At 40.5% G+C, this 21,136-nt stretch overlaps 2 protein-coding genes across 2 annotated transcripts in view; one reads left to right on the top strand and one right to left on the bottom strand.

Annotated features, from left to right (window-relative positions):
• USH2A (usherin) overlaps window positions 1–7,977 on the top strand; it is a 733,950-nt gene extending 725,973 nt beyond the window's left edge. The window contains exons 70-71 of the mRNA XM_049634559.1: window positions 5,451–5,672; window positions 7,717–7,977. Coding sequence (XP_049490516.1) covers window positions 5,451–5,672; window positions 7,717–7,806 — 312 coding nt within the window. The 3' untranslated portion in view covers window positions 7,807–7,977. The remainder of the gene's footprint in view (window positions 1–5,450; window positions 5,673–7,716) is intronic.
• Window positions 7,978–12,061: 4,084 nt separating this feature from the next.
• KCTD3 (potassium channel tetramerization domain containing 3) overlaps window positions 12,062–21,136 on the bottom strand; it is a 53,776-nt gene continuing 44,701 nt past the window's right edge. The window contains exons 15-18 of the mRNA XM_049634557.1: window positions 18,760–18,856; window positions 15,067–15,251; window positions 14,842–14,980; window positions 12,062–13,827 (exon numbers count right to left, since the gene is read on the bottom strand). Coding sequence (XP_049490514.1) covers window positions 13,269–13,827; window positions 14,842–14,980; window positions 15,067–15,251; window positions 18,760–18,856 — 980 coding nt within the window. The 3' untranslated portion in view covers window positions 12,062–13,268. The remainder of the gene's footprint in view (window positions 13,828–14,841; window positions 14,981–15,066; window positions 15,252–18,759; window positions 18,857–21,136) is intronic.

The raw sequence follows: 21,136 nt of genomic DNA, 5'->3' as shown, positions 1-21,136 counted from the left end.
AGAGAGTAAAGTGCTCGCAGTGCTCAGTTTGTCCCCTGGCTGTGACACTCTGGGCCACCGAGAATGGATGGCTCCTCAGAGCTCCCGACCACCCAGTCCCAAGATAGGAGGTCAGAGGTCTAGGGGGTGAGGTCACACAAATGGTGGTGCAGGGAGATCGAGGCCCAGAGCACTCGCTGAAGGGGGAAACGTGACTGACTCTGAAGGTCCCCTCTGCGGTGTGGGGCTGTGTCTACTCGGAGGAGGAAAGACTGCAAGTTCTAACTCCCACCAGGCACCAGTCTTTTCTCCAAGCCATGCGTCCAAAGGGCTGCCTCTGCCTGAGAAATCACCTTCGCTGCAGTTTGCACAAAGGTTCCACATGAGCTAGTAGCCACCCTGTGCAGCTAAAACTGTGATTACCAGTTCCAGTGTGGGCGGAGTTTCCCACAGCAAGCAATTCTCTGACACCTGGTGGGTGTCCTACAATTCAACTCAGTTCTGACACTACCTACGGGGAGAGATGGCGTCCGAGGTATTTCATGAGGTAAGGGTTCAGTTCCACAGGACGGTCCCCTCTCTCCAGCTGCAGACACCGGGTCACAAGTCCAGGCTGTCACCCGGGGTTCTGACAGACCCTACGGGTCTGAGTTATGGGTTAGAGTTTCCAGTGACCCCTCCTGGGGTTCAGTTCATTTGCTAGCGCGGTTCACAGAACTCAGGGAAACATTTTGCTTATTGGATCGCCAGTTTATTATAAAAGGAGAGAACCCAGGAACAGGCAGATGGAAGAGATGGATAGGACAGAGTGTAATGGAGCCTTTATCACTTAGCTGCGCTTGGTCAACACTGGCCATTGGCTACTGATTCAACCTCCAGTCTCTCCCCTCCTTAGAGGTGGGGGGTGAGCTGAGGTTGAGCGGGGACCGAAATTTCCACACCCTTATCACAGGGTTGGTTCTACTGATAACCAGCCCCCAACTTTAGGTAGTTCCCTGGAAAATCACCTCATTAGCATGACAAAAGACACCTTTGTGGCTCTCATCTCTTAGGAAATTCCAAGGGTTTCAGTAGTCCTGTGCCAGAAATTGGGCTGAAGGCCAAATATATATTTATTATAAATCACAGTATCACAGCGGCACCAAATTATGCACAGAAGCCTGATCAAACTGCTTGAGTTCTAACACTTCAAACAATAGAGGAAAGTCAACCAAAGAGCATTGTGTTCCATCCAGATCTCTTCATTTGTGCAGGACACAGCCACGAACAGTGTCGAAGGCACTGACAAAGGTGTATCGTGATGCCCAAGTAGTGAAAATGGGGGGCACAGAGGGGGAGTCACCCCTCTGATGCCCATGGTTTGTGTGTGGGGTGGGGAGCAGCCAGGGGACAGTGACTTGGTGGTGGAGAAGTGGAGACAATGTCTCCCATGGCCTGGGCCTCAGCTCTCACCAACCACACCTCATCCCCCTCTCCTTGCTCTCCGGCCCTCCAGCCTCCTTCCTCCCCGAGCACATCAAGCTCCTCTGGCTGGGCCATCGCTCCTGCTCTCCTCTTGGGTGGCTCACACTCTCACTTCATTCAGGTCTCTGCAGAGATGTCACCTCCCCTCTGTGAGAGATAGAATTCCCTGGCTTCTTGTCCACTAGTCCTTTTCCAGACAGCCATCACATGACACGGTGGCAGACATGCTTGTCTGACTCCTCGAGTAGAATGGAAGCTCCCTGAGGGCAGGGATTTTGTGGGCCGTTTACTGCTGCACCTCAACACCCAGAACAGTGCCTCGCATCAAATATTTGTGAAATGAATGAACATTGAGTGGCCAGTTCAAACCATCAGCCATTCGCTTATGTTCAGGGTATAGTCATCAGAAGATTCTCCCTGAAGAGCAGACACTCTGAAGTTTGCCCTTGTTGAAGAGTAACTTTCTCTCTCTGAGGAAGCCGTGTTCTTCTGTTTACTTTTTAATGGTTATTTATTTTTGAGAGACACACAGAGAGAGAGAGCATGAGCAGGGAAGGGGCAGAGAGAGAGACAAGAGACACAGAATCCGGAGCAGGCTCCAGGCTCTGAACTGTCAGCACAGAGCCCGACACAGGGCTCAAACTCACAAGCCATGAGATCATGACCTGAGCAGAAGTCAGACACTTAAGTGACGGTGCCACCCAGGTGCCCCATGGAAACCATGTTCTTAGACAAAAGATGTATCCCCACTTCTGGAATTCAGAAGTGCATGGAAAGGCCAAGAAGACCTGAGACATATCTAGCCTGGCGACATCAACTAAATCAACCCTGGGGTATACAGAGTGCATGGAGAACGTGGGAGGAAATTTCCAGAGCTCTGCGGGTACATCTACTCTGTAACATGAAGTGTGCTTCCAGGAAAACCTACCGCATAGCATTAGTGTCTGTAACTCGTTTCAGGGGTCAAGTCTCCTGTCTCTTGACCCATATCCTACAGGCAGGCATCAGTGTCTTATAATCCTTGCAGAGGAGGAATCGAGTTTTGCCCAGTTGGCTAACTGAGGGGTCAAGAAGCAATCACATCATTCCAAATGGAAGGTACTCTGGATGGCACCATTGCTCATGGTCCTCTCGAGTCTTGTCAAGCTTTGTTTTGTCAAAGTGAGGCCCGTGGACTATCAGTATCAGCATCACATAGGAGCAGGACCTGAACCTCGCGAGGAAGAAACCAAAGAATCTGCCACTCCAACCAGCACTCAGGAAGTTGGACACACAATACTCTGAGAATAGCCATAAACGAATTAAAAATGTAATACATATAATACAATTCCCGTAAGCAGTGGGTGCAGTCCTATAACCAAGAAAAACAGGTGGGACACATTGCATGATTGCACTTACGTGAGGTATCTAAAATAGTCCAATTCACGGAAGCAAAATAGAGTGACTGCCAGGCTGGGGGAGGAGGAAATGGGGAACCGCTAATTAGCAGGCATAAAATGTCAGTGATGCAAGGTGAAGAAGTTCTGGAGATGCACTGTACAACATTGTACCTAATAACAATGCTGTATTGTCACCCAGTCTGTTAAGAGAGATCTCGTATTAGTGTACTTACCACAGTAAGAAACAAAACACAAAACACAAAAGAGGTAAGGGGTGCTGATTAGCCCTTACAGTTCCTGCCAAACCCAAGCCAAGCTGCTTCTGAGGCCAGATGTCCACTGGGACAGGCAGGCAAAAGAGTGGAAACACCCTACTCTCATATACCCCTTACCGTCAGGGGAAAGCAGAGTGGCTCCCAACTGGTTACTTTTGCGAAGTGGCCAAGCGAGGTGTGAGGAGAGGCAGGGGTCGGGGGGACTGGCTGGCTGCCAGGGGCTCGGGGCTCCCACATTGGCTCTTCAGCATTGAGGGTATCGGTCACAGGGCCCAGAGGGTTAGCAGAAGTGGAATCTGGAGTGTCCCACAGCCCTGGGCAGTGTTCCCGGAACCCACTGTATCCTAAGTTAATCCTACCCGGGTAATAACCGGGTACTTGCAGGCCTCCTTCTGTTGCTTTTAAAAAACATTTTTGAACATAAGCTGGTGTCACGAAGTTGGGCACATAGAAGAATGTTAGTGAAGGTTAACCACACTAAAGAGAGGATAATTTGCATTATTAGAACCAAATAAAGAGCCGGTGTTGTTATCTATGGACCCCAGAATAAATGGGTAAGATTCTGAACAGGATCAAGCTGGAGTTACCTGCTCAGGGTCTCAGATCCACCTGTACACTTGGGTAGCTCGATGAGAGCTACCCCTGAAACACACACACACACACACACACACACACGACAAGCTCCTATCCCGGGCACTCCTGTCCTCTGAATAGGTAAGAAACCTTTTGACACAAGACACATACTGGCAAAGGATGTTAGGCTCCAATCTGACTTCACAGAGGAGACGGGGACAGAGATACCAGGGAATGAGAGAGGCTTTTATGATTTGTTAACATTTTCAAGACCACATAGCATAAAGTATAGCTAAGTTTAAGTGCAGGTTTGACTTACAGTTTACTTACTTGCCTGAAGATCTTCTCATGCTCTGCAACCCTAAACAAATAACTCCAGTAGAACTCACTTGAAACACTAAGCCATTGCATTCCACTCACCATGCAATTTTAATGGCAGAAATACACACACACACACACACACACACACACACACATACACACCCTGAGATGCATCTCAGAATGATTGTATGATTATGTCATTGTTGGAGAAACACAAAGAATTTGTTTGATGGTAATTTTGTTTGTTCTAAACGCTGACTGATGCCTCCCTCTCTGTTCTCAGTTTGACTCTGTGGCTGATATATCTGATGTGTCAAGCAATGTTACCCTAAAAAGTTACACCATGCACTTGGAGGTACCTCGTGTGCTGCGTGAATGCATGATCTTGTGCATGATGCATTGACTACACACACAATGAAAAGCAGGAACATTTCATTGATTGGAACAGCTAAATCAAACCTCAGATGTTTAGAGCAGCTAGATTTTCTTATGGCACATTGTAGGCTCTAATCACATAGTGCCTTTGTCTTTCTGATGTTAATACCAGACCTGATTTATTAATTTTTTAAATCATATTTTTTTATTTTTAATGTTTACTTACTTTTGAGAGAGTTATAGGGTGCAAGTGGGAAAGAGGCAGAGAGAAGAGACAGAATCCGAAGTAGGCTCCAGGCTCTGTCAGCACCGAGTCAGACACTTAACCAAGTGAGCCACACAGGTGCCTGGTGATTTATTAATTACTAATTTTTTTTAATGTTTATTTTTTTAGAAAGAGAGAGTGGGGAGGGGCAGAGAGAAGGGGGACAGAGGATCCGAAGTGGGCTCTGCGCTGACTGCAGAGAGCCCAATGCAGGGCTCGACCTCACGAACCGTGAGAGCATGACCTGAGCCAAAGTTGGATGCCTAACTGACTGAGCCACCCGGGCGCCCCACAGACCTATTTTGATGGCTGAGTCTTATAACAAATAGAACAATATGAATGAGAAGAGAGGGTGGGGAGAGTCCATTTTCCTACACAAATCCAGGGATTTTAAAATATAATCCAACTGTGTTCACTTGGCAGCCATAAGAGACCATTGTTAACTTTGCTCTGGGAAAAGCGGTGATCTCAAGACACAGGCTCAGTGGTGACACTCACGAAGGGATTACTTTGTTAACCGAACCTCTATCTCCTTCACCTCACCACTTTGCAATGCAGCCCACCCTTGTCTCCAGGAAACAAGAGCCAAAGCGTTAGCGCATACATCCTGTAGGTGCTAAGAACACTGATGTCTAATACGACTATTAGTTTATCATCTCACCCTTACCAAGAACTCAGGGGCCACGGTATTCCAGACAAGCTGTTCTGAAGGAGGAAATGGAATGTTCCCTTCATTGACGATGTGTGACACACATTTTCCGTCCCATTGCAAATCCATTTTCTTTAGACAGTAATCACCAACAGCAACTTTCTTTTCAGGGATTAGCTGATACCAAAATTCCCCGGTCTGGGACACCCATCAGTATCAGAAGCAACCGCAGCATATCCGTACTTCGGATCCCAAGTCAGAGCCAAATAAGCCAAACTTATTCCCAAGGCTCTCTCCACCGCAGTGTCAGCCAACTCATGGACTTTCAGGACAAGAAAGTCTTGATCGATGACTCATTGTGGGAAACCATCATGGGCCACGATAGTGGATTGGTGAGTGGGTTTCCTTATCCAGAGCCTTTGATCAACCTCCCGAAAGAACATTGGTAAATGGATGGCATGGAGCGTCCTGTCCTCATTGAATGCTGCCTCCCAGCACTTTGCATCTCTCCGACCATTTGCTCAAGTATTTTATAATGACCTACTTATTAGTGTTAACTAAAATTGTTTGATGAGCAGGGTAGAAACTTTGTCTCATTCTTTTTGCAAACATCAGATGCTCAAAAAAATGAATTCATCAAGTAGGTGGAGAGACAAACAGGCTATACTCTATTACCTTGGGCAGAAGGCGACTGGGAACATTGGAACTGGTCTACAAGAGAAACAACCAAAAAAAAAAAAAAAGTGCATCACCTTTTTCCTTTGGGTTTATGGTTAGAGGAGAAAATCTTTCTTTCAATAGGCTCAATGGTTCTTTTCCAAGAAACTCAGAAAATCATGATAAATAAAGGTATTACTGTTTATGAACTTCATCTTTCATAATTTCAGTCCAGTGGATACACATAACTGACTCTTGGAAAGTTAACCTCATTAATATCTAATATTTTGTTTAAGTCCCTAGTGGCTGAAATGGCTAAAACCCTATAGTTTTTACCAACAATCAACCTTCTGCATTATGCCGACTACCTAGACAACTGCTGGAGAACTGTTCCTTTGGGGTAGTTAGCTAGGAAAGATCACCAGCTAAGAACTCACCTGCTCTGCAGAGCAGACTGATTCACTTCCATGTCTTCCAACCGTCTACTTCTGCCTTTAGAGTCTTCCTCTCATCTAAGTACTCAATTTTCCTTCGCTGAAAAGTTGAGGACTTCCATGAAGACTTTCTTAACTAATGGCAAGGAATAGGGCAAGTTTCCTGGTTCCAGGTTCTAATCACAATGAAAAATGCACAGTGTTGGCTTGTTCAGGACAATGATCTACAATGTGCATTTAAAATTGTGGGCCTGCTTGACATCGTTATGACTCTCGAATTCCATGATTCCATTCCAGATCTAAAGATTCTAAACGGCAGGAATAATTACATCAGGTTGAAACCTAAAGAATTGTTAATTGATCATATCTGACATGGAAAAGGACAAGTTTATAGGGGACAACATAACATATAGAGGGCTAAGATGCATGTGTGCCCTTACCTAAGGATACACAGTGGTTTTTCGATGGAATTGGGATCTTAAAACCATCATTTGGTTACAGAAGCCCCATTCTTCACTCTTATGCTCTATTGCCAGTTTTGCTTGCTTTTGACAGTACTAGCAATAGACAATATGCAAAGCAATTTAATGAAAGTTTTCGAAGATGCAAAACCTGGAAAATAATCTGTTCGTTATAACCTTACAAACAATGTTACTAGCCCTATTCAATAAATACAAAATACAGTAAGAGAGTGGGAAGCACAACAGCATGCATTCTGTCTCTTCTGCTTACAGTTTGAATCAAATCTTTTTTTTTAATGTTTGTTTATTTTTGAGAGAGAGAGAGAGAGCATGACCAAGAGAGGGGCAGAGAGAGAGGGAGTCACAGAATCTGAAGGAGGCTCCAGGTTCTGAGCACAGAGCCCGACGTGAGGCTCGAACTCACAAGCCATGAGATCGTGACCTGAGTTAAAGTCGGACGTTTAACCAACTGAGCCACCCAGATACCCCTGAACCAAATCTTAAGTATATAAATGTATATACATATGTGTGTGTGTGTGTGTGGATGTGTGTATAACATCCATGAATATAAATATAAAATAAAATATAATCTCCTCACTTGACAGATGAGGAAACTGAGGCTTAGAAAGTTAAAATACGGCACTTAATAACACTCAAATGACATTTTGGATTAGTCCGTAGTTCATGTGTACATGTGATCCTTTCAATTAGGTAAACTTAAGGCAGGACAATCTCAAACCATGCCTTAAGGATTTGAGCATAATACTAGCCTTTAACAAAATACTTACAGAGTACTTTTTATACTAAATTGATACCACAATCAATCAATGGCAAATACTACTGATAGCGAATGTCCTAACTCTGATGACTGGCTTATTTTTCAGTATGTGGATGAAGAGGACCTGATGAATGCCATCAAGGGTTTCAGCTCTGTGACTAAGGAACACACCACGTTCACCGACACCCACCTGTGAAGGATGGAAACTTGCAAGACATAAAGCTGAAAGGCGGGCCCCGTGCCCCGTCCCCGCCCCCGCTGGGTTATCACAGACAGACGCACCGTATATGCCAGAAAGAGTCATTGCTAGTTATTCTGTAATCCTTTAGGAAACCAAACAAAAACAAGGCTTGTTTTTGAAATTGTTCTTCTGTGATAGAGGTCTGTTTTTCAGGTGGTCTGAAATAAGGGGTACCACCGATATGAAAAAACTTATTTTGCTCTTACTTTGAGGAAGCTAAACGAGCCTGTGATTTTCACTTGGCCCAGACAGTGACTCCATTGGTTAAGTGGATAATCAGGGACAATTTCAAATCGGCCCACGGTGGTTACAAGTGAGAAACTAAGCAGTTCTTCTGAGAGGACGTCACTGCTGCTCCTTTCAATCCTTTATTCCCATGAAGTGACACGATCCTGGAAGAAACAGCAATTCTAATGATCACAGCTACAAAATAAAATCCCAGTTTCAGGCCAAGCTGAATCAGAGAAAAACAGACTGCAGTGGTGGATACACACTGAGCGGAAGGTTCAATGTAATTACAGTGTTTAATAAGTACTCACCAAACTTAGTTTTTTTTTAAAAAAGTACACACCAAATTTTGGCAGAGCACCACATAAACTTACAAATCTGTTCTTGATTTATGAATCTTCTGAAAGTCTAAGGACTAAAGAACTATTTCCCACATATTTTATATAGTTTTGAAACTCCAATCAATACTTTCCATAAAATTCTGTCAATTGCATCCCCAGGCATACTGACATCGTCAGCGTTGCACCTTTCACATGGAAACCACTGTTCTATTTGCAACATTTAATTAGCCTGTAGAATTTAAAAAGAAGTTTTGTGCTCCTCCCAGCTTTGGAAGTGTTTCACTTAACATTTGTATGTAAACACAAGATGATACATGAGCATATATGTCATATGTATATACGCGTATGTGTCTATTACTCGGTACTATAGCCCTTCATTTCAGAGAACTATTTTAGCCCTAGAATCACTAAGAGCAGATGGTATTCCCCAGTACCAGTTGCCATGGGTCAACAGCTTCTGGCATCTGCTCTAGTTGGAGTACGAAGTCATTGGTGAAAGTCCTAGACCAAGAAACATTTTTTTCCAAGTCATCAACATTAAATTAAAGGTATTTGTTCTTCATGGAACACACTAAAAAATACTGTCTTTCTTATTCTTAAAAGGGCTATGTAATGATTCCGGAAAGTTATTTTGTGTCTATAGGTCGCATACACAATTGTCAGACAATATTTTGTGAGTTAATCCAGAGGTAGGTGGATTTTCCCAAGGCTAAAGTGGCAAAAATTTATAACAAGGGATACCCTTGTTCTGCCTCAAAACAAGTCAGATTGTGGACTTTGGGGGTACTGAGGCTTTAACTCAGTCTGTGGAAGAACAGATCCTCAGACTGACCAACTCCTGACAAATCTCGCCAACTCTAAGTGTCAAAAGCACAGGCCAGTGTTAAACAGCACTTCTGCTCCCCCGTGAGAACTACTGTAAGCAGACAAATCTGCAACAATTGTGCACCCTTGCAGTGGATGTACAAATTATAAGATTCTTTTCTTTAACCTTTTTTTTTTTTTTTAACTTTCTAAAATGGAAACACAGGATTGGCTAGTTTACTGGTTTTAATTGCATTTGATGATTCCGGGTCAAGTGGTTGTTTAAAGCTGGCCCAAGTGAGCCTCAACCAAGGTTGAGTTTCTGATCACATGAGCTACTTCAGGTACATAGGGAAGAAGAGCTCTTCTCCAGTTGTGAACTTGCACTCTATCCTTGGTCTACTCTTCTGCAAATATAATTTGGTGGATTTACATTGAGCTCTTCCCCATTTTTGAAAAATTAACCAGATACCTTTATCACAGTTTAAAATTCGACACGAATAGAGAACTGCGGGGGATTTTTATATTAAATCATTATCCATTTAATCTAATTAGACATTTAGCTATTACATGAATTCATTTAGCTGAAACATTTACATTTTGATCCCATAGCTCGGAATGGACAGAAGCCTGTATGGCTCCCACCAAGAACACTGCCCCCTGCAACATTCTAAACCTTACTTTTACGTTGTTCGGAGAAGCAGCCCAAGATTTTGTTATTTTAAGGCGTATTGTGGGCCAACTTTCATTTCACAGTGTAGACTCATCCTTAGAGATTGATTCAATTGTCTGCCATGAGGCTAAGGCATCAGTATTTTTAATGTTTTTGAGAGAGAGGCAGAGCGCAGGGCGGGGAGCAGCTGCAGAGAGAGGAGACAGAATCTGAAACAGGCTCCATCCAGGCTCTGAGATGTCAGCACAAGAGCCTGGCACGGGGCTGGAACCCGTGAATTGCGAGATCATGAGCTGAGCCGAAATTAGTTGCTTAAACTGAGCCACCCCTGAGGCATCAGTACTTTTAAAAGCTTTCCAGTGTTCTAGTTTGAAAGCCAGTGATGTAAAGCCACCTGGAAGAACTCATGCAGCTGGCGCTATGCACAGGGACTATATTCCTTGGCACACCGTTTCTCCTTTAGAGCGAACAATGACCAGTTCTTTATGGATCCCTTTAAATAGGTTCTAAATCTCCTGAACTCAGGTCTTACCACTAGTACAGGCCACATTCTCGGGTTCAGAACTACGGTTATTCCTAATACTAACTCTTTGATAAGAGTCTGTAGCTGTATTTATAAGCTCTATTAAAAATTGTATTTATAGATGATCTGTTGTCATTTCCACTAAATGGAAAACCTAAATATGTCAGTGTATCTTATGCTGATCCAAAAATCATGTTAACATCAATATAATTCAACTTGAACAACCTGCAAATAAAACATAGGCCAAATGGAATAATTCGGTGATAAGGAACTTAATTATATCACGAGTAGTTTATTTCCATCGCACAGATATCATGTAAACTTGTCTAAAAGTTGGTTTGTTTAATTTTAAAAAGTAAACCAAGTTTATTAGTGAAAAAAAACACTCTAACAGCTCTGAGTTATTATTTACAACTAACACATAAATAACAATTATAAAGCTGAACCCATTTAAGAAAACAGGATGCTCCGGATAATCTCAACTCCTGATTGTACATAAGAATCAACTGTGGTACTTTTCCCAAAGCAAGAGTCCCCCCACCAGATTGGAGGGAGGCCTGGGCAGGTATGCACGTATAACCTGTGGTCATCCTGGTGTATAAGCCTAGATGAGAAAGCCAGACAAGACCACAGGCTCCTGAAACAGGCAGCACGGGTTCAAAGTTGGCTCAGTAGCTCACAAGCTTTGTGGCAAAGTTATTTCTCCTCAGTGGTCTCCTCTACGAAATGAGGACAGCAATACCTACCCAACCGGTATGATGGCACTTCTGAGTACTGCTTTGAAGTACAGAATTACTTGAAATACTCTCATCATGAGAATTAGAATTGTTCTCATTTGTCATTGAACACAAAGTATATAGATTCATCTCAATTTTTTTTTTCCTTTGGGTCACAAAAACCATAATGAGGTAGGTACAAGGAAAACACGCATAGCAGGGATCATCTGCTCAAGGTCACAAAGTGTCAGAATAGACTCAAAACCCATGTCCTAACATGAAGCTTCAAATTCCCGTAAGTGAAAGAGATCAAAAAGATGTGACTCATAGTATACTGCAACCCGTGGTATAGTGAGTTGCCTATTTATGGGATTTTACTATAGAATAGTCTCCCCTACCCCCCACCCCCCGGCCTTTTTTAAAATTTTTAACATTTATTTATTTTTGAGAGACACAGCATGAGCAGGAGAGGGGCAGAGAGAGAGGGAGACACAGAATCTGAAGCAGGCTCCGGGCTCTGAGCTCTCAGCAGAGCCTGACAATGGGCCTCGAGCTCACAAACTGCAAGATCACGACCTGAGCTGGAGTCAGATGCTTAATGGACTGAGCCACCCAGGCGCCCCCACCCCCGGCCTTTTATTAATGGAAAAGGCTGGGTAAATCCTCAAAAATTTTTCTTTCATTTTCTCACTTGCCCCCACAACTTTTACAGGACAGTGATAATGAGAAAGAAGGGTATGGAGAGAATTACAAATCCTGGGTAATATGGCAATTATGCTCGGCCAAACATTTTCCCTCCACGATAACGTACATTAGCTTCCACCATGTTCCCTCCCCCTTTCTTACTGCAGGAAGAAGACATGAACAACCACATGCAGGTGTACTTCAAACAGGCCTTCTATTCCCTAAATAACCAAGAACGCAGTCTTATTTAATCGTTTTTATTAGACTTAATTGATAAATAAATACAAGAGAACTGTTGTGAAACCACGAGCAATAAACTTTAAAGAATTTATTTCAGCTTCACTCACTTGTATTTCTTGGAATGGGAATATATACATTATTCATCAATAAATGCTTAATGCTTTAAATTTACAATTACCCTATTTGCAGAAACTTGAAAATGATTCCAATTAAAAGAAAAAAGTACAAAAATTTGTCTTTCGTTCTTACAATTCAGAGTATATTTTAAAATAATACTTTTACAGCAGCCAAAACCTTTAACCAAAAATTGAGAACTGCGATTTCATAAGCTTAACAAAATGGCCACATTCTAACTTGATTATCTTTGTTATTAACAGTGGGGGAAAATAAGGTGTATCCTAAATAAAACAAGGCAGGCTAACAACTAGTACAGCTTCCCTTCTGGGCACTCAAAAACTCGATCCTGGATTATTATTTTTACTTCACCTGTTCAAACACAGACAACTGCTCCAACTTTAAAGGAAGTTTAAATGGATGTTCGGTATTTAACATGGATGATGCTTGGTAAAACTTAAGAACTCCAAAAATGAGAATCAGATAATGACCCACAATTAAAAGAAAAATACCCTAAGGGACTGACTACTATAGTGTTATCTGGTGTTCAATAGTGTTTTTTGAATTAAATGATATTTTTTCACAAACATAGCACCTCATTAAATATCTGGTAAACACTTGGCAATCACAGTAAGTGTTGGGAGACTAAATTCCAAAGAGAATTAACGTGATTCGCTTAACATAACCTTGCAAGACAAATCGCAAGCATTATCAAGGTTAGGAACGCACTGTTGGTCCCCGTGCCCTCAAAGGATGCTCACCTATTGTGGGCACTATCTTAGTAAGACTTGGTACTTTGCTTCCAAAATCTGGAGAGTAACGAAATATTGACATGGACTCTTGCTTTTTTTTTTTTTTTTTTTTTTACAAACAATCTGTTAAATGTACTTGTAAAACTAAAAAAACTTTCCAAAAGGTCAAAAGAGATGTAATTAGTTTCTCTCCTTACTCCAGGTAATTCTGTTTAAAAAGATATTGAGTGAACTCCAGTTTTAATTTGCAAAGTTTTGGTGTAAAAGCTAATGTACTGAAATCCAGTAAAGTGTTCAACTTTTGTCTAAATTAACAAAACTACGATTCGTTTTGGTGAGTTCTCACAAGCTGTACTCTTGACCTGAGGAATCACTTTTTTTGTGCCGAGGAGACGGAGTGGTCTTTGTAGGAGATGGGGACGCGGTACCAGGTGAGTCAGTTCCTCCATCGGAAGTACTTGGTGATGATGCCAGATACGGAACTTTCTTTCTTCCAAGGAATCCTCCTCCTTCAAATCCCCCTTTCTTCCTTAACTCCATTTTATTTTCATTTTCTTCTTCTGATGACCTTTTCTTAGATTCCAGACCTTCAGCCACTTTATGCACTTCCAATCCACTATCTGATTCTCTCAAACTTTTCACTTCTGTTCCAGGAGACTTTCTCTCCGATACACTACACTCCCCCGTTGCCCACTTTACTTCGGCTTGTACTGGACCCAAGTTACCATTTTCAGGGACGGCTCGTTCTACATTTCTGTTCAGATTAACAGTCTGGAAGTCCCTATAACTGTGAAAGCTCTCAGTCCTCCTTGCTCTTGCTAACAAAGGACTCTCTCTGTAAGGCCTCATGGAACCGTAAGTGGCTGCTTCGTGGACAGTCTCATGGTGCTGGAGCTGAAGGCTGAAATACAGGTTTTATAAAAAATTACAGTTCAGATCACTTTCTGGGATTCTTCAGGGGCACATCTCATTAACTAAACTACAATGAAAAGGTATTATTTAAATATATAAAGAATGCATATCCTCATTTCTATATATAAAAATTCACTTAAGTACTCTATATATTATGGATTACTGTGTGTGTAGGTGTGTGTATGCTTATCAAATCACCAATGCAAATAATAACATACATATATTCAGTGAATCTGAATTTCTGAATAGCTGAAAAACGCTGGGGGAGGGAAAAAAAAAAACCTTTCAAACCAATATGGAACCAATATAATTTAGTCTTTGGTCCTGAATCCAAATTTTGGAATTTTTAAAAATGTGGTAACCAGAAGACATACAATGCTCCTGTATCGGAAGTACAGAATAACCAAACGTAAGCTTACACAGATGATGTAATCGCTTCAATTAATTAATATCTCCCTGAGGCAACAGGAACAAAAAATCCACACACTATTCAAGGTGACGTGTTTTTTCCATCTCCTTTGAATGAACTCTTGATCACATAATAGGCAACCAAATTGGCAGCAATTCACAAAGTAAGTTAAAAAGAAAAAATGGTTCTTAAATTTTTAAAGTTTATGTATTTATTTTTGACAGAGAGAGAGAGAGAGAGAGAGAGAGAGAGAATCCCAAGCAGGTTCCACACTGTCGGCACAGAGCCCAATTCACAGCTCGAACTCACCAACTGTGAGATCATGACCTGAGTGGAAATCAAGAGTCAGCCACTTAACCGACCAAGCCCCCAGATGCTCTGGAAAAAATGTTCTTCTATAAAAAGAGCCAGATATGCTTATAGATGAGAAATTTAGTAAAACGTTTTTTAAAAAACTGAGTCAACAAAGTCAGAATTAAAAATGTGCCTTGAAAAATGATTCTTTCAACAACTATGTGATTACAGTATCTCAGCCAATTTTCCCAAAAGCAATCAATTCAACTTATAAACACAATTTACGACTCTTTAACCTACCTAGAATTTGATTCACGGAGACGGCTGTGCTGAACCACAGAAGTTGCTGGACTGATGTTAGGAGTAGCACAGCGAGATGTGCTCAGGTCACACTGATCCAGTAATTTGAGTAGCTCTTCTTCAGTCGGACCACCTACATCTTAGGAAAACACACGCTCATTTTATCATCACTTCTGTCAAAAGCTTATTACCCTGCGGACAAACAACTTCCCACATGGAACCTACCCTTCTCTTCACTTTTGCTAACCATATCCATCGCCGTGGTCAGATCCCACATCTGAATGCTGCCATTTGTATGGCCTGTGAATAGGTAGCGCCTTGGCCTTGAGCCCATCCTACTGGATCCCTCACATTCTCTCACTGTAAATGAGGATATTGTTGTACAGTCAACAGCTTGGATCTCACAGATTCTGCAAAAAATATTGTATAGTTGTAAACCACGGGGGGCAAGTAACACGTTCCAATTCAGATTTTTGAAATTGCTTATTAGCAAATTAGAGTTGACTATTCTATATATTTAAAACAGATCTAAAAAGTTCAAGGCAAGTCAACAGAAATAAGATTCAAGCCTTGTTTCTTTGAGTCTATAGAAAAGGCTGTTATAAAACAACATATTTAAATAATTATGAAATAAAGCAAATCATTTAAGTCAACCTTAAAAATAGAAAGAACCTTCATGGGAACTAATTCTTGAAAAGGAAGTTATAAACTAAAAAGGCAGAAACAAAAGCAAGTAGGCATGATACTGGAAAAGATCTTGAGAAGTCATTTAAAATGTATGTGGAAATTCAAGTCTGAAACCAGAAAAAAAAAATGTACAGGTCTAATGAGGTCTAAGTAGTATCCTCCATTAAGATAAGATTCTTAACTTTTTTAAAGGATTTTTATAACTATTTCACTGATTTTCATAAAGGACAAAAGGACCTAGAAAGAGCAATTATCACTTACATTTGACAAATAAAACAAACAAGGAATAATGTCAGCAAATGATTTGTCAAAATCCTGTAAAAGTTGACTGACTTTGCTTGACTGAATTACTTACCCCAGACTACTTCAAAACAAAGAGGCTTATTGAATGAATGAATGAATGAATGTATGAATAAGTAAATAAATAGTACCAGGCAAATGCAAAGTCAAAAAGTAAAGGAGGGGTGCCTGGGTGGCTCAGTGGGTTGAGCATCTGGTTTCGGCTCAGGTCATGATCTCACCGTTGGGGAGTTCAAGCCCCGCGTTGGGCTCTGTGCTGACAGCTCAGAGCCCGGAGCCTGCTTCAGATTCTGTGGCCCCCTCTCTCTCTGCCCTACCCCTGCTTGTGTTCTGTCTCTGTCTTTCAAAAATGAATAAACATAATAAAACATTTTTTTTTTTTTTAATAAAGGAGGAAGGGGAAATACCATACTTATCAATGTGGGAAACACAGAATATGAAGCATAGCTGAGCCTCCTGGCAAGCACGGATAAAATGATGAGGGGAGAAGGGTTAATTACTGGACATCCACATATAGTGATAGAGGTCATCCTACTCTCATTCTCAACCAAAGGGAAAAACTTTCAATATTTTACCACTGTGTATAAAGTTTATTAAATTTGTTCTGTAGGCATTATTTATCAGATTAAAAAATCTGTCCTTTATTTTAAGCACTAAGATTCTTTTTTTTAACCATAAATGGGTGTGAAACTGTGAAATGCTTTTTCCTAACATAGTGAATTTACATTTTTAGTAATACCTATAAATTGATATAAAATATTTTTAAAATCTAAATTACTGTTCACATTTAAAACCAAATAAATCAAAATAAAATGACACAATATAAACCTACGTGCTTGAAAACAAACATGATTTTGCTTTTTGTTTTTCCTATGGGCTAGATTCCTTAGAATTGCTTCCTCCTTTAAATGCTGACAAGGTTTTTTCCCTGCCCACTTTCAATAAAACCTTTTCATTTCACTTCTCAGTATTAAGAAACTGAACAACTTTTATTTTTTAATTTATTTTTTTAATTTTTTTTTAACATTTATTTATTTTTGAGACAGAGAGAGACAGAGCATGAATGGGGTAGGGTCAGAGAGAGAGGGAGACACAGAATCTGAAACAGGCTCCAGGCTCTGAGCTGTCAGCACAGAGCCCGACGCGGGGCTCAAACTCACAGACTGTAAGATCATGCATGACCTGAGCTGAAGTCGGCCGATTAACTGACTGAGCCACCCAGGCGCCCCGAAACTGAACAACTTTTAAACAAAAGCTTTACTTAGCATTAGCCTCATAAAGGGATTTTTTTTTTTTAATGCTTATATATTTATTTTGAGACAGAAAGTGGGAGCAGGGGAATGGCAGAAAGAGAGGGAGAAAGAGAATCCCAAGCAGGCTCTGTGCTGTCAGTGCAGAGCCCCATGGTGGGGCTCGAACTCACCAACTGTGAGATCATACCTAAGCCAGATCAAGAGTCAGATGCTTAACCTACTGAGCCACCAGGCACCCCATAAAGAGTTGATTTTCTATTTAATTCTACAAAGTATTTTTTTTTATTTTTTCAAACATTTATTTATTTTTGAGACAGAGAGAGAGAGCATGAGCAGGGAGGGGCAGAGAAAGAGGGAAACACAGAATACGAAGCAGGTTCTAGGCTCTGAGCTATCAGCACAGAGACGACGCAGGGCTCAAATTCAACGAACCACGAGATCATGACCTGAGCTGAAGTCGGACACTTAACCAACTAAGCCACTCAGGTGCCCCCAAAGTAATTTCTGATTATTTTTATAAATATAACTCTTCCTGTGGAATCGTGAATTTAAAAATTATAAAATTTGTTCTGTCATGCAGAGACTGTAGATGATAACACACTGCCACTGTTTAACCTAACACAGGAGGGAGGACATTGGAATTGAACAAGGATATGAAACACATTGTCAGAGGCTGTTATGCAGCAGTTTTAATACATGCTTGACGGCACCTTCACTAATATGCAGAGAAAATGATGAATCATGGTGATTTATAACATTTCTCAAGATAATAATCTGATCTCTAACTACATTACAGTCTTCTAATACATTTTCTTAAAAAGAAAAAGGTAACGAAAGTAGTTTAGTACTTAAAAATCATTCTCTAGAATCAATTCATTCAACACTTCCTGATGACTATATGCAATGAACTTTGATGGAAAGAAAATTTATCATCTCCAAGAGTTTGTTCATTAACATATTAGGAAATGAGAAACCACATGCTGAAGGGGAACAAGAGCAGTAGCGTTAGTAACATTAATATGAAAATCCATAACCTTCTTAATGACTACTAGGTATGAATTCTACCTTTTTCATTTGTTTGGCGTGCAAAAAAATTTGTTTTTATAGAAGAGAAATGCACAGGTCAATCTGTTTGAGGTTTGAGGCTATATATAGTAATTTAAAAGAAGTACAATTTCACTCAAATGTTAAAAGGGGAAACTAATTTCTATTGGGCATCTGTTACTGTCTAGGACCATGAAAGATATTTCATGTTTTTAACTCATTTTATCTTAATGACATCCTTCCAAGGTAGTTGAACCTTATTTTATAAAGAAACTGGGGGCTCAGAGAAACAAAGTAACAAGTTGAATTTATGCAGCTAATAAGAGGAAGTGCCAAAATCAGAATTTAACTCAGCTGTCTGCCATCAAATTCATGGGTTCTTACTGTTATATCACGCATCCATAGTCTTCTTAACTGTTCACAGGATCAGTGAAAATCTTAAATAAATCCTAGAAGATTAAGTACTAAATATACTGTCTTAATTTTAAGCTAAAAAGATCCAAGGTAACGACTAGACTTCTTTTTTCAACAATTTGCTTCTGGTAGTACTTTTTATCAGTATGTCAAATTACACGTTTTTTGTTTTTTGTTTTTTTAAAGACAAAAGTGACTTCTGAATACAAATAAAGTTTACCTTTTCCCAGTAGATGAGAGTCTTACAAACAGTTTGTTGGTGATGGGAACAACTTTCTGGATAAACACCTGTTGATCATCTCGTTCTCCAAAAGGCCCTTGGGTCAAAAAACAGACAATGTCAAAAGAAGTTAACTGAAATCCATTGGTTTCACTGAACAACAGAAATGTCAATACCAAAAAAAAAAAAAAAAAAAAAAAAAAAAAAAGAAGTGAAAAAGGGGGGGGGGGGGGGCGCATTTTTCACACCTGCCAACACCTGGCCTTACAGTCCACATCCCAGTCAGACAGAAAGTGCAGTGCTGCACATACTCCAACTTGCAGTAAGCATTTTTTAAAGAAATATGTAATATTTCAAATTCTATTTTATGCACTCAGCCTATTAAAGCTGAAGGCATTACTGTGCTGAAGACTATACATTGACAGCACTAGTACAAGACCTGTTAAAATACAGGTTCTACATCTATCATCTTTGAGAATGTGCGCCGTTTCTTATACCTTCAGAAAAAGCACACATAAATAAAATTAGTTTATGTATGGACTTTACTCTTTCTTGGAAAACCAAATGCAGAATCTTAAGAAATAAAGGGTGACTTCATTAAATAGAATTTAATTGGGCGCCTGGGTGGCTCAGTCGGTTGAGCATCCAACTCCGGCACAGGTCCTGATCTGACTTGTGAGTTCGCTGGCTTCAGATTCTGTGTCCCTCTTATGCTCTGCCCCTCTCCCGCTCATGCTGTGTGTCTCTCTCTCTCAATAGTAAACATTAAAATAATAAACAGAATTTAATTAACTAGAAGAAGCCTGTTGTATCCCACAAGGTTTTCAATGTAAAAGGAAAGATTCTTGTACCCCAATGTTTATAGCAGCACTTTCAACAATAGCCAAATTATGGAAAGAGCCTAAATGTCCATCAACTGACGAATGCATAAAGAAGATGTGGTTTATATATATACAATGGAATACTACTTGGCAATGAGAAAGAATGAAATCTGGCCACTTGCAGCAATGTGGCTAGAACTAGAGGGTGTTATGCTAAGTGAAATAAGTCAGGCAGAGAAAGACAGATACCATGTTTTCACTCACAGGTGGATCCTGAGAAACTTAACAGAAGACGATGGGGGAAGGGAAGGGGAAAAAAAAAGTTACAGAGAGGGAGGCTGGCAAACCATAAGAGACTCTTAAATACAAGAGGACAAACTGAGGGTTGACGGGAGCTGGGGGAGAGGGGAAAGTGGGTGATGGGCACTGGGGAGGGCACCTGTTGGGATGAGCACTGGGTATAAATACATAAATGCTAAAAAAAAGAAAAAGAAAAAGAAAGATTCGATTATTTTTATTTTATTGTACTTGGCAAAGCAGGTATATGGCTCATGTATTTTAGAAAGATTCTGAACATTATAAAAAATGTGTTTCATGAAAAATTAAAAAAAAATTCTAGCAGTTCTTGTTTCTCATCATACTCATTAGCTAAAATAATACCAACTCATTGTTCACAAATGTATGTGATATAGGATACAATTTCATCTTAAGTGAATCATACCTAATTAATAAATGCAACAATAACACCTTTATTAGTTAGCAAATACATTATGGTTACTGTGTGCCACAGCAAACGCTCTGCACGTAACTCATTTTAATCATCATACATAAGGGATACACTATTATGATCTCCATTTTACAGATGAGAAAACTAAGGCACCAAGAGATTAGTTAACCAAAGATCTCAGAGGTCCTACCTAATGGAAGGATGTCTGGCTCTTCACTAAGCTACGCACTTGCTCAGTTAGTGGACAATTTTCTCAAGTCTAATTCTATTGAGATGAAATGAGAGTCCTCATTCAATAACCCGTAACCAAAGTCAAAATAGTGATGATGGATAAAAACTAGAAATAAGGATTCTGGGACTGTATCTTCTCTCCCCTCAAACTATCTTCACGTGAGATGCTCACGTAGCTTAACTCATTGTAACTCAATTAATTATCCACACCTCCCTTCCTTAAAGTTTCTCCAACTCCTCTCCCCAAATTGGCTCCTTTCCTTCAGAACATAAATATCCTCAGGTCTCTCCTATCTTCAATGGGGAAGAAGAGAGTAGGGAGTCAGAAAGATGGCCTTTGAACCATTTTCTTTCTAACTAGATCCATTACTTCTTTCTTTCATGGTTGCCTCCAGTATTTATTCAATTGACCACTGCAATCTAGATTCCACCCATACATAGAAGCCTACAGACACTGGACTTTCTATTCTGTTCCACTATCCTGAATGTCTATCTCTTAAGAAATTTTTTTTATGAGAACTATAAAGGAAAAAAAAAAATCTCCCTGCCCTCTTTCAAACAGTTTACAAGGCTGTTGTAATTTCCAGGGCTGTTTCTA

This window comes from Panthera uncia, chromosome F1 (assembly GCF_023721935.1).
Source record: "Panthera uncia isolate 11264 chromosome F1, Puncia_PCG_1.0, whole genome shotgun sequence".
Classification (NCBI taxonomy): domain Eukaryota; kingdom Metazoa; phylum Chordata; class Mammalia; order Carnivora; family Felidae; genus Panthera; species Panthera uncia.
The sequence above is the reverse complement of the archived record's forward strand: the minus strand, read 5'-3'. Positions and strand labels throughout refer to the sequence as shown.